General features: G+C 49.0%; 1 protein-coding gene across 2 annotated transcripts in view; it reads right to left on the reverse strand.

The window, feature by feature from the left end:
* Pxylp1 (2-phosphoxylose phosphatase 1) overlaps positions 1-13655 on the reverse strand; it is a 62344-nt gene that overhangs the window by 25085 nt on the left and 23604 nt on the right. For both annotated transcript variants that reach the window (XM_038324176.1, XM_038324174.1), the window contains one exon: positions 6101-6232. In XM_038324176.1, the coding sequence (XP_038180104.1) occupies positions 6101-6179 (79 nt within the window). In that variant the 5' untranslated portion in view covers positions 6180-6232. The remainder of the gene's footprint in view (positions 1-6100; positions 6233-13655) is intronic.

Genomic DNA, 13655 nt, shown 5'->3' on the forward strand with positions numbered 1-13655 from the left:
GGGACAGATCCAGAAATTACATTCCTGAGGGGAACACAGGCTGGCTCCTACCCACTGTGATGTGAAGACCAAAGACCCCAAGTCACAATGGAAGCTAGTAATTACAGAGAGGGCCAGCTGGGCATGGAAAGAACTACGAAAAGGACCTGGCTCCCTCACTTCTTGTGTCCTGGGTCCCCTCCGCCCCCAAGTCTGAGCGCCCGAGGATAACCTGTGGGAGCTGGTTGTCTCCTTTCACCATGTGGGTTCTAGGAATCAAACTCAGGTTATCTTGAGTAGCAAGAACTTTATCTACTGAGCCACCCTGCCTGCTGGACTCCTTGCTCTCCGAAGGCGTCCACCTCTAACCCTTGGCCATGGAAACACACAAAGGTCTTCCAAACACCCCAGTTCACATACACTGCTATAGTTCATGCCTTCCTTCATAGAATGCACACCAGACAAAGAGCAGAGAGTGGTCAGTCCCAGGCTGGGTACAGGCTCCAGGCTGTTCTGTAGTTTACTCTCAGCTACCTTTATCCTAGACTATTATTGTGGTCAGTAAGATTATGTATGTCGTACAGAACAGGCCTTCAGAGCGCCATGGAATTGACGCTGCACACAGCAAGAGCTGTCTCTAAAGAGCACACGGGGCTGAGGGAGGAAGAATCTAAACAACCAAGGCAACACCCCTGCTCCTTTCCCAGCTCCTCTGTGCAGAGGCCGCTTGAAGTCACCCAATGTTGTTATTCTCTTTCCCAGTTGACATGGGATCCAAGGCACTCCAGGGCAGGGACAGAGTATGGGGTCTGGAGACTATAACAAGAACGCTGGCTTCGCTGACAAAAAGGTGCCAACAGAACCACGCCATGCACACACTCTACCTGCTTCATGGAGCTGCTGAAGCTTGGGACTCCTGGTGTGTCCACCTGAGACCTCCAGCAGGCTACCTCCTTCCCTGGCTTCTGAACAGCTCCTGTCCACGCCCCTCCCCCGGTGGAGCTGTCCTGTCACCATTCTCTCTTCCTGGCTCTGCAGGATCTCACGGTTTTTCTTTAGGGAAGGGGCACCCTCCTTTCTTTTCCCAGGGAAAAACACAGCTGTAGTGGAGACTGAGCAGGACGGAGCCAGAGGTCTCAGATGCCAGGGAAAATGACTTTTCAAACAAGAGCTGAAAGTTTATGTGAAACTGGTAAATAATTTTTAAAACCTGGAAACATTGGCTGGGCCAAAGCAAACAAGTTCACAGCCTGTACACGATCAGGTTCCTCCCAGCCCAGACTGCATGATGGTGAACACAAAGCCACAAACAGTGGCTGCAGACTCGGTCTTTCCTAGGCCTTCGACCAAGATCCACTTTGGGCCGGGCACTGCAACCATGCAGCCCTCGTGCGCTTCAAGGTGCCCTGTGCACCATGCTCACTCCACTTCCTTTTCCTGAGCTCTGCACACTTCTTGTCCTGAGCAATCTTCCCGCCTCCCCTCTGTCTGGATATTTCATTTCCCTCAGCTGGTATCTTCCTCTTGCATGGAGTCCCGCAGGAGACCTCCGAATGAACATGTGGATGGACAGAGTATCTAGTGACTACCCCAGCAGACTCTGGGTTTCAAGGTAGGGTCACTCTGCCCCATCCCACCTCCCAAGCAGTCATAAAGCCCCACGCACACGGTGACACTCCGGGTTTTGCTTCTTGCTTTCAGGGCTAACGGCCGCCTCTGAGCCACCCCCAGTCTTTGACTGTGTAAGTGAAAGAGCCTCAGAGTTGCATCAGCCAGCGACACCCTTCCACCAGTTCACACTATACCTGAGACACACCCGGGTGCTGGCTCTTAACACAGATCCTGGGCTCTGCTCCCACCGAGAGTCAGATTCTGTAGGGAGGGCTGCAGACATTTCTGTTTGCTTGTTTGGGAATGTGCATTTTAAACACGATCCCAAGGCAATGCTGACCCTAGCACTTGGATGTCCACATTCTGGAGAAAACAGAAGTGGGCTCTGCCCTCTCCAATATGCTAATTGCGTGGTGGCGTCTCTGCTGCTGGGGTTCCCTTCTGCTCTGCCTCTGCACAGCTTCCATCTGCCAGGGACACTCTTCTCTAGTGTCCTCCCCAGACAACTCTTATTCTCCCTCAAGCATGACCTCATATGTCCCCTGACTCCCCAGACTGGACAGAGTTCCTCTCTTCTATCCTGCCATACTACTCTGCCATAAGTGATCTTGATTCATTTAACACACGTCAGGATTACTATGTGTCAAGCACTGACTGTACTATATGTTGCAGAGTCCTCACCAACTCTATCCATCACGATCTCCACTTCACTGAGGGGAAACTGAGGCACAGAGATGGCACTCAGCTTCTCTGAGCCTGGAAAGCTGGTTAGTGGCAGGCTCCAGCGTCCATGCTCCACCCACTCCACCATGCCCCACCCCTTGCCTGCCCAGCATTCCCAGTCTCTGCTCCTGAGACTCCTCCACTGGTCAGAGGGGCCTGTGGCTCCCAAGGGACTCAACTCCCAGGCCAGTGACAAAGCAGGAATATTAGCTAAAGAACAAAACTGCACATACTCCCAACACTGGATCAACAAGGAAAGATAAAATTAATAAAACTTTAGAGTTTAAAGATACAAAATGTGATTGGGCCCAATGACTTGCCTGACTGTCCTCTTTAGAGAGTGACCTTACAGAGTGTGCCAACTCCTGGGGGGAGAACACACACCTTGACATAACCCTGAATCTTCAGCAGCTCCACTTCCTGCCCAATGCAAATGCGTCTCTGAGTCCATCGGGTCATACAGAACAGGCCAACGCCTCCTGCAGGAAGGACGTGTCAGACCCTGACGACAACACTGGCTTTCACTACTGCAGATGAACTCTGCTGTGGCCAATTGAGGTTCCACCCAAGAGGATGCCTCCCTGATGCAAGTGCCATAAACACCACATAGATTCACTGTCAGCCAACGGACTCTGATTAAAAGCAAATAAACGGATGGTAAATCTCAAGCTTTCTTTCACTCAATAGCTGAAGTAAGAAGCTCTGCCCACCTTCTGGGATGCTAGTATACCATGAGAATGCACTCTGGCAGGGCTCTGGTTTGCGTACAGACTTACAGTCAGTCAGACTTCTGTGGGCCAAGGGTTTTCCCAAAAGCTCTCAGCTCTCAATCAATCTTGCAAAACCATAATAATCAGCTCCATTTTACAGAAGAAACAGCAGCTGCCATGGGCCAGGACTTTCCCAAAATCTACACTCTTGTACCAACTTTGCAAAGGAGCCGTTGGTAACGAAGAGGCTTGCACCAGCCAAGAAGTTTCCACAAGTGTCTATTCTCATGCCAACCTTGCAAAATTATGATGATTAATTCTCTTATGAAGGAAGGTGCAGAGTAGCCAGCTGCTTAATGAGGAAGCTACCATTCGAATCAAGGCCACAGTTTCAGAGTCTGTGTGCGCCTGTCACACTGCCATTTGGGGAAGGAGAAGATTGAGAGAGCACAAAACACAGACAGAAGAAATGCTGCAGAGGGGAAATGGGAGATTATAAACGGGCAGAAAAAGCAGAAACGACTCAGATGTCTTCAGATCCTAACAGTCTTTCCATGTTGTAACAAAGCATCCTTGAATTCGAGAAGTTATTTTCAAAACTAAGGAACTGAAGTGTGTGTGTGTGTGTGTGAAATAATTTCACTAAGGACCTTCAGTGCACACAAGCCATTCGTGTTATCACAGATGGACGTGCTGAGAAGCTATGAGTGGTACTCTATGCTGTCCAGGTCCTTCCCCTCTGTCTCCACAACACCGAGCACAGCAAGCACTTCACAGACACATGCGACTTGACTCCTCACGTCCTCTGTCTATGAGGAGACATGCTTGTTTAAACAATCCCATGTCTCACTCCTGACCCGCGTCAAAATGTTTCCATATCCAAAATTTCAACAGGAATATTGATCTACCAGCAAGATATAAGAAGATACACAGTAGTTTCAGAAAGTGAAACCATACTTTTTACATAAAGCACACACACACACACACACACACACAAACCACAACTATATTGTTTCAAACAATAACATTGCCAGAATGGTATTCAAAAAAATTGTCAAAAGGAACAATAAAGAAAAGCATGTATATTTTAGGGTAAGAACAAAGAATGAGTCCATCTTTGTTTTGTGACTCAAAGTTTCTTACACTATAATAATAAGCAATTAATAAAGCAATCAAATAAATGAAGCAACCAAGTGTCATTTCTCTGCAGACAGGCAGGTTCCAAAGCTGCAGATTACCTAGGAGGAGGAGGGCAGCGCGGACGTCCATCTCTCAGGCTTTCTGCACTGCAGGGTACTCCAGAGTGAAGAACTCGGGTCCAGCCAGGCCAATTTAGTCTGCAAAATTTTCCTTTAAAAAGTGTAGCTGAAAAGCGGCCCTCCTAACAGAGACGAACATTCACAAGTGTGGTACAAGCAAGACACACAGGGCCATTCAGTGCCACACAGGCCAGCTCATGCGAGAGATGCCTGAGAACACAAGGGAGCCACATTTACTTCTGAGCCCGCCCAGGGCTCAGGCTAGAACTCCAGGCTGACTGCAGGTTCCTCCTCCTCCACCAAACGGTGGAAAATTTCCAATGAAAAACTACAAACAATGAAACCACTGAAAGCCAGACCCCACTTATTGGAAGGTTTCTATTTTTGCAGGTCATTAGCCATCTGGAGTACTTCTGCACGTCTCTGGTCACCTTCTCTTGACCACTTCCAATATTGGAAGGATGAAATAAGTATTTTTGGGCCTCTTCACTGTTAGAGCGGCCTGTCACGTGCACAGGGGTGAGCCTATACCACCCTGTGGTAAATCAGGCAAGCCTCAAAGCTTTCTTTCTTCAAACCACCCACTCTTAATGCCAAGTCTCCCACATTCCTCTGCACTCCCCACTCACTGAGCCACCTGTTCCTATTTCTGTCACTCAAAGTGAAACAGAAATGGCACCTCCCCACAGAGCTCCCACCCATCAGGGTGAGGTGGGAAAACAGAGAAGCCAGGTGACAGCAAACACAGTTCTCAGCATTGTGCCAGCGCCTCCTCGGTTTCCAGCACACAGAACCCAAAGGAAGGGGAGATGCTTCCAGAGTAGTCACAGACTCATTCATTCAATAGACGTTCAAGACACCCACTCTGCTCTGGGCATGTGGGTTCCTGAGACACACAGAGGAAAGGGCACAGTGAGGCTTCGTGACTAGGGAAAGGGAGCTGGCTTGTGGAATCCTGATGTACATCACAAAAGCATCAAACCCTTGCAGCAATGGACGGTACCTAGAGGAAAGAAAGCAAGGGCTAAAAGGATGGAAGGAGATGGGGGAAGAGCTGATCCATGCAGGGTGGCAGGAGTGAGCTCAGGGAAAGGCTGGTTCCTTGGAGAAAGCCAAGCAGGGGGGGGGACACAGGGGACAGTAGGCCACCTCTGAAGGGCTGTAATCAATGAGAAACTGAGGCAGGATTTGAGTTCCTGGATAGACCTTCTCATGGCAAGTGTGGGGAGCACAGATTTGGGGTACAGTGTGAGCATAAAGACTCAGTGGAAGACGATGAATTGGGGAGGCTCATAGATGAGCTTTACCAGAGAGTCCTTACCTTGCTACTTGGGACCTCCTGTGAGCAGCCTCTGCCACCCAGGGACCAAGTTTCATACCAGCAACCTAATTTCCCCACCCTATCCTGAGCTACCCTAGCCCCATCAACGGCTGAACAGCCACTTGGTCTTCAAGGAACCAAAGGTCAAATGCCTCTGCCCAGCATGAGAAATCAAGATGAACCCTCTAGACCTTGGGGATGGATGTCAATGAGAATAAGCAAGCAGTTTGGGAACGTATGTATAAGTTCAAAGAATGTACGGCGAGGCTGGCCTAGGAGGCTAAGGAGGGAGCATCATTAAATTGAGGCTAGTTTGGGCTACAGAGTGAGACCTGGACTCAAAGAAAGAAAAGACGCCAGTTTAGGATTCCTGCTTCCAACCATTCACTGTGAGTACCAATAATGAAAAAGCCCCAGGGTTTCCTTGCTGCCCACAAACCCAGGCCCTTAGTCTCCCAGCAAAGTCGTCTACCCTCCTGCGGCCCACAAGTACTCACAGAACTGCAGGCTGAGGCTCAGGAAGGCCAGCAGCCCAGCCAGGGCCAGCAGCACCAAGAAGCGATTACGGTAAAGCATTATTGTCTGTTCTACTTGCTCTTCATGGCTTCACCTCAAACCCGGAACCTGTCCTGTGGAGAAAACAAAGGGAAGGAACAATGTTCAAGGAGAAAGAGAAGTCTGTTCCCTGGTAAGGAGGCCTGGATCCCAACTGGAGAACAACCACTTGCTCTGGAAGTCACTGTCCCCAGAGAAGCCCAAATGAGAACGTGAGAGTCTGCTAGTACGCCCCTCACCTGCTGTCAGTGGGCGAGGAGAATGTTTAGAGACAACGGTCCAGAGAAGCGCAAAGAACGTTCATGGAGCATGCATAATGCCACAGACAGCAAACCCTGCACAAGGACCAGCTCGCCCCATCATCACCTCAAACTTTCCATCTTCAACTTTTTGGTGAACCGTCTGCCAAGATGACCTTGACATTGCATCAAAATTTGGACATCAGCCACTGCAATGTGTCCCACGATACTGCCTTCAGGGATGCTGACTGCTTCTGTACAAACAGCCCACCAATCAGTCAGAGGAATGGTCCACTCCAGGCCACTGTGGCTTGGGTCTTCCTGCAGCTCCCCCTCCCCCACTCTAATTTCTTCAAACATCAGAACTATGCAACAGAACTTTTACTTTCTTAGTACTCAGTAAGACCCTTAATTTTCCATCCATGAAAAAAAAAGGGTACTGTAATTTTATTCTACCAGCCTCATATGAGAGTTTTATTATTTGTGTGTGTGTGTGTGTGTGTGTGTGTGTGTGTGGTGGTGGGGGGGTAGTGCATGTGCCATACTGCACCTGTGCAGGTCAAAGGTCAACTTTGTGAGGTCAGTTCTTTCCTTCCACATGGATCCTGAGAACTGAACTTGGGCCACCAGGCTTGCCTTTCTTTACCTGCTGAGCCATCTCACCGCCATATTGGATTTATTTTCTAGTTCTCACTGGGGTTTTGAGTGGAACTTGGAAAAGACATCATATTTTCCTTAGAAGACACTCTTAAGATGATAACAAATATGTCAAGTGGTGGTGCACACCTTTAATCCCGGCACTCAGGAGTCAGAGCAGGCAGATCTCTGTGAGTTCGAGGCCAGCCTTGGTCTACAGAGTGAGAACCAGGACAGCCAGAGCTACACAGAGAAACCCTGTCTTGAAAAACAAAAAAAAACAAATAAAAAAAGATTATAACAATAAGACTGTAACAGTTGTTACAAGCCCAAGTCTTTACCACCCACTTCAAATTCAATCTCCCACAGAGCCTGGATAGACAAAGTCAGGCAGAAGTGCACTTGGTAATGTGAAGAAGGCATGACTAAGTACCAGTCTGCACTGACGCACTGAAGAGCCGCCAGCTTCTCACTGGGGCGAGGGAGGTGTGTGGCATGTGGACTGTTAAATAAGCTACTTTATGAAGAAAAGGATCTGCCAGGAGCGAGGCAGGAGCCAGAGCCTGCACCCTTGCTCCAGATCCTCTCCCTACACGCGGTCCTGTACCCCTTTCTCCTGATCCTCACCCTGCAGTCCTGCACCCCTTGCTCCCTATCCTCTCCCCACATGCTGTCCTGCACCCCTTGCTCCAGATCCTCTCCCCACAGTCCTGCACCTCTCCTTTAGGAAGGAACCTGTCGGAATTTTGTTTACCAAGGGGATACCTTTTTCTAAAAGACACATGAAAACACTCCACCATCTCAGAGCAGAGTGGACCGCCAGCACTCCTCCTTCGTGGGAACCTCCCTGGTGGCCCCCTGCCGGGCAGTAGTCAACCTTCATCCCTTCTTCCAGCTAGGGACTCCTACCTGCTCACAACCATCCATTTCCAGAGGCTTTGATTCAGCCAGCACTGAGCAAGCTGGTGTCACGTGTGCCCCAACTGTGACCTCGTTCACACACTGCTAGGTTGGTGTGTGCATTTCTGCTGCACAGACAGGAAACCGAAGCTTGTGAGTGAGAAGTTACTAAGTGGTGGTGCCAGGGTGTGAGGGGAGGTGTCCGCAGCTCTCGGGTTCTCTCTTGCAGGTTGCAGAGTCTCCTTCAACGTTACATACTGACTCTCGTCAAAGTCTACTGAGAGCATAGACCAAACTCACTCTTGGTAGGTCAGAACTTCTACAGCTGCCTTCCTTCTGTGGCCATGGGTCTGAGAGCCCCTTAGTGCCCAGTCTTTCCTGATTGGCTTTATTCTATCAATAACTTAATAAAATGATTCTGAGGGGTTTTATTTGGTTGGTTTTTTTTTTTAATATCACCATGCAGCCCAGGCTAACCTCAAACTTACAATCTGCTTCCTTCATTCTCCTGGGTAACAGGATGACTGCACTCAAGCCTTGGGGATCCTTTCAATTTAGGGAAGGCAGGCATCTAAAGATTGTGGAATGGGAAGTAAGGCTTAGAGAAAACTTTGGTATCTTTGTACTCTCATGTGAACTGCGTCTTTTCTTCACGGTTTTCTCCACCATCTTTTGTGGCTGATGCCATCTTTGTGCATTCTCCTCTATGAGGCCGTCTGCTAGAGCTTCTGCCGGGGAGGCAGCACCGGGGTCTTCCAAGCTTTACTGTCAGAAGGGTCCTACGGGCCTGGCTGCCTAATGATGTCGACAGCAGCCTGCTGCAGAGAAAAGGCTCGGTGCTGTGGGGTTAGACACGTAACAAGCTTGGAGACTGATAACATTACTCAACCTTTCTGAGGCAGTTTCTCCTCTGGAAACTAACTGCCTTAGGGGATTGTGTGGACCGAAATCAAGGTTAAGTACGATCCCTGGCGTGCAGGAGACATTCTAGAGAACACGGCTGTGGTAGCTATCTCACCTACTCCACGACTGATTCATTCCTCTAGGGCAATTCAGTTTAGGATGGAGTTTCTTTCTTTTTTTTTTTTTTTTTTTTTTTGGTTTTTCGAGACAGGGTTTCTCTGCAGCTTTTTTAGAGCCTGTCCTGGAACTAGCTCTTGTAGACCAGGATGTAGGATGGAGTTTCTTGACTCAGTTTTTTTTGGTTCCTGTTGGATAGGTGAACGTGGTTTTCCCTTCAGCTCTGCTTCGAATCTGGTCTTGGGTCTCTCGCCCCGGGCCTGTGCTGGCCCAGGGAAATTGTCCTTGATTCTTGGGCCCAGGTGGCACCTCTTGCTCCAGCCCCTCCCAGCCTAGACCTGCCTTTTGGTTGCCCTGTGTTCACACGCAGGACGCAACGGCTTTCTCCGGCTTCTGGGCTCCATCTGGCCCTTCACTAACTTTCTGCCTCCGGTCCCTTGGTGGATTTCCCAGAAGAGGCTGCTAGAACAGCTGCATAGATCGTACAGCTTTCCTTGACACGGACTCTTCCTAAGGAGTTCACCACAGTGTGGCTCAGAGCTGTCTTCAGGTGGGCGGCAGGTAGCGGCAATCATTACCTGCTGAGCTAACCCCAGGTTTGCTGCATGATGCGTGTATGACAGTAATGGCTTCCAATTCACACTTTTTCTGTATCCATGGACTAATGTAACAAGCTCCAAGAGACCTGTTTTGGCTAGTGGGAAAATAGCAGATGGGTTGCATGTAGGGGCCCGAAATGCACCGGGGCTGAACTATGAGAGGACTTACAGGCTTGTTTGCTAGAGGATGAGAAACCACGTGGATCCAATGAAAACAGACCCTACTGGGGCTTTCTCCAAACAACCCATCTGCCAATAACAACACACGAGTGAGGGTACCCTAGACCACCCAGCTCCCCCAAGCCCGGACACTTCTCAGAGGAGTTGATCCAGACCAGAGGAAACGCGGCCAAACCACACACTCACACACGAGTATCACGACTGTTGCTTTAAGGCAGTAGATGTTGAGAACTTGATACAAAGCAAACCTTAACTGACAGAAAAGAGAAAAAAAGTCTTGCATCTTTACCACAAAGCACAAACCGGGATCTGCACCCTACAACACCGTTCCATCTTGCCCATATTCCTTGACTTGCTCAATGCTTTTGGAGAAAGGGGCCATGTTTAGGCTCAGACGTAAAACAGAGGGTATGCTGCATTAGCCACGGCTAAGCTCACAGAACTGCCTTGCAGCTTCCAATCTCCGGGCTGCTGCCATTTCTGCCTATCCTGACTTTTCAGTGGGAACACTCCGTTTCTCTTCCATCCCCTCGGTGTCTGTGTCCTATCTGACTCTCTAGCAAGCCTCAGTTTCCACCTGTGCTGGGCCACATCCTCAAGCTCCGCACACAGCCCAGCTCAAGGGTGACTAAACCATGAAGTAGACACATGGCGTCTTCTGGGGTCCACTTGAGCAGAAGACATGGGGACGGAGACCATGCTTTGTTCTTACTTTTAATAACAGCTAAATAATGTAGGCAGAACCCCAAATCTGCAGGAATTTAAAGACACTGGTTTATAATGAAGCTAAGAGGCCAAAGGGTCAGTGTGTACTTGCTGATGGGAAATGGCGGCAGCACGGTCTGTCACTGTAGGTATTCCCTGCCGGGGACACTCCTTCAGTGGACGGGAAGCCTAACTGAGTGGACAGGATGAGGCTCCAGAAGGCCATAGGTCATCCCCAGATTGGCTGTTTATTTTCTACAGACTCTCAAGACAAGAGACCGATTTTGTTTCTAGGAGTCATGAGACCTTGACTTCAGTAAGTCTGGGGATAAGAACGTGAGCAAGGAGACGTGGTGAGTAGTGCCCTCTGCAGATGCCAGAGCAGTTGGCGCATGGCAGAGATGCACTACATCTGACTCTTCGGCTCCGGTGAGGACATACTGACACCGTGCCTACCCAGACCCAGAGATTCCGGTGCAGCCATACTGACACCCTGCACCGTGCCTACCTAGACCCAGAGATTCACTCTTTCACTCTTTGCTCCTGCTTCATGCTGTGTTTTCTTCCCCCAAATCCTAGCCACTTCCCTATTCACTGGCCCAGGGTAGGCAGCCAAATCTGGCTCCTCTTCCATGGTGAGACTTCAGCTCAACTGCTGTGCCCAGTCTCGCCCAAGGATTTCCATCCTGGAACATACGCCTTAGCTAGTAAGTTCCCACAGCAGAAATCCAAAGATTACCAGGTATGGCCATGGTTCAGCTCTGTAGTCCAGGATGCAACCTTGATTATCCAGAGTTCTCTTCCTTTTTTGCTATGTCAGCCAAGAGGTTAAGAGAGGCACTTAGTAAGTCATGCTGTCCTTGGGTTTCCTTCCTGCCATTTTCATGTGTGTGCCTCCACAGGAACCCAGTGCTTGCTGCTAGGGCTACTGCAGCTCCTCAGACACCCCACCCCACTCACACAGGTCACACGTAGGTCCCATCACTTTCCATGGAAAAGATGTTCTTGGTCCAACATGCATCATAACCAAACCCAACTCCCTAAAATATTCCTGTGGACACAATCACCATGTTCCGACTGAACAGAAGATGGCCTTACCTGTTAGAAGGTGTCCACTGGACATAGCTCTAGTCCCTGGTTAGAAACACCTCAAACCCAGAATTATTACACTGGATTTCTGACCACATGAACAGGAGAGTCCCGCTAATTTCCTTTGACTTAACCATAAATCTGAACAGCATAAGAAAAACACAGAGTTGAAATGGCACAAGATAATGAGCAGATCCCCTTCCATTACAGTAACTACCGCTCCTGAATTAAAGGGAAAGAAACACGTCAAAGGCATTTTTCCAAGCTACTATTCCATCAGCGGAGGCTTCCAGAACTGAGCCCTCAACTATTTTTAACCTTGTAAAAACCAAGGAGGCCACATCAGGCAACAGGCTCTGGTTTCCCCTTCAAAACATACAGAATTTAGGATTTTAAATGTGACCATGGCTACTCGAAAGAAAATATGCATTCAATTATCTTCCACGTGTGCAGCTTAAAGTAATACCACCAGGAATAGAAAGATAGAATTAAATAAAGAAAATACTTGGGATAGATCCTATACTCTGAGTTGTTTCTATCATAATCATTTTGGCCTAAGTAAAGATTAAAAAAAAATCATGTAACTGCAAAGTAAACATGAACCAAGCACAGACTGAGGAAGCATCCGAGGAGCCGTCTTTCTGAGGCTGCTTCAGAAAGGAGTTTAATCGCAAAATCAAAGCTGCCTGGCTAGGAATAAACCAGCCTTGGAGACTGATGAAGATGGATGAATTCTTGAGCCGCCAGGAAAGCCCAGGAGAACAGACTGGAATGTGGTGCTGGAATGGGGTGCTCCGTGCTCACAGCAATCCGTCTGGGACCAGGGATCTCCAGCTCTAATCTGTGAACTTGCTTCCAAAGCAGAAGCAAACTCGTTCATTCACTCTCTCACACACACACACGTATTCCTGACGTCCATGGGTGCCCCTCTAAATGAAAAGGACCTCAGGCACAGCACAGGATAAAGAACACTTCTAGGGGGTGGAAGGCGGCATCTTGAAACTCAACGCTGAAACGCACTACAGATTTACAGAGGAAAGGATACGAGACCCGGAACTGCTGTAAAAACAGAGGGTGGGGCCGGAGAGACGACTCAGCACTGCTGTCCCAAAGGACCTGAGTTCAATTCCCAACACCCACATGGCAGCTTGCAACCATAAGTAACTCCAGTTCCAGGAAATCTAATGCCCTCTTCTGACCTCTGCATGCACAGCCTGGATGTAGTGCACATATCAAAACAGCCATACAAATGAAATAAATAAAAACAAATAAATCTCACAAATAAGCAAACAAAACCCCCCGGGGTTTGAGGCAGGGTGAGGAGGCTGGCAAAACACTGCTGGAGCTGCCGCTGGACCCGCAAGGACCATTGTGTGACTCTCTGCCCCCACGATGTCCAACGTTAAAAAGCAAGGCCAGCTTTTTTTTTTTTTAAAAGGAGCTGGAATGCAGGCAAAAGGACAGATGAGTCATGAAAGAGTGTATAAAGCTAGCTGCTTTTCCAGTTTCGATTCTGCCATAGTTTTTCTTTGTGCTGGGTAAGTACATAAAAAATGTAAATGAGAACCAGAGTATAAAACACTAAGTGAAGTCCAGGACTTCAGGAGGGCCACTCTAACTCTACAGAGCTTCACGGAGATTGTACCGAGTGCGGGGCTGGGTAAGGGTTTGTTTGCGTGCCTACTTTAAGCTGGCGGTGTGATGTTTTTACTAGTGAGTTCAGTACAATAAAGCGAGCTTACTAATAATCTTAAAAGTAAGCGTACAGTCGAATTAGTCAGGTCATGAGTAGCCAAACATTAGGTCGCAGGAAACCAGAGCCTCCAGGGAAGGAGAGGGAGGGCACAAAGGTGATTATCTCAGACTAAGAGACAGCGGGTCAGCTCCCTGGATCAGGCAATTCTGAGAGTGCCCCAAAGAGTGACCTGGAGTTGGTGCATTTGCGACTGCAATTTACAAAAGTATGACAGCAACAGAGCGTTTGCACGCCCAGGCTCGCTGCGTGAGCTGGTCCTTGTCTCCCAGGTTAAGGTCCCACCTCTTGCCACCACGTATTCTCCCCAGGAGCAAGCTCAGCGCGCCCCTGCCCTCTGTGCAGCAGAACCCTCTCACATGCCACCCAGGGGCAC

The sequence above is a fragment of the Arvicola amphibius genome, chromosome 3, assembly GCF_903992535.2.
Source record: "Arvicola amphibius chromosome 3, mArvAmp1.2, whole genome shotgun sequence".
Classification (NCBI taxonomy): Eukaryota; Metazoa; Chordata; class Mammalia; order Rodentia; family Cricetidae; genus Arvicola; species Arvicola amphibius.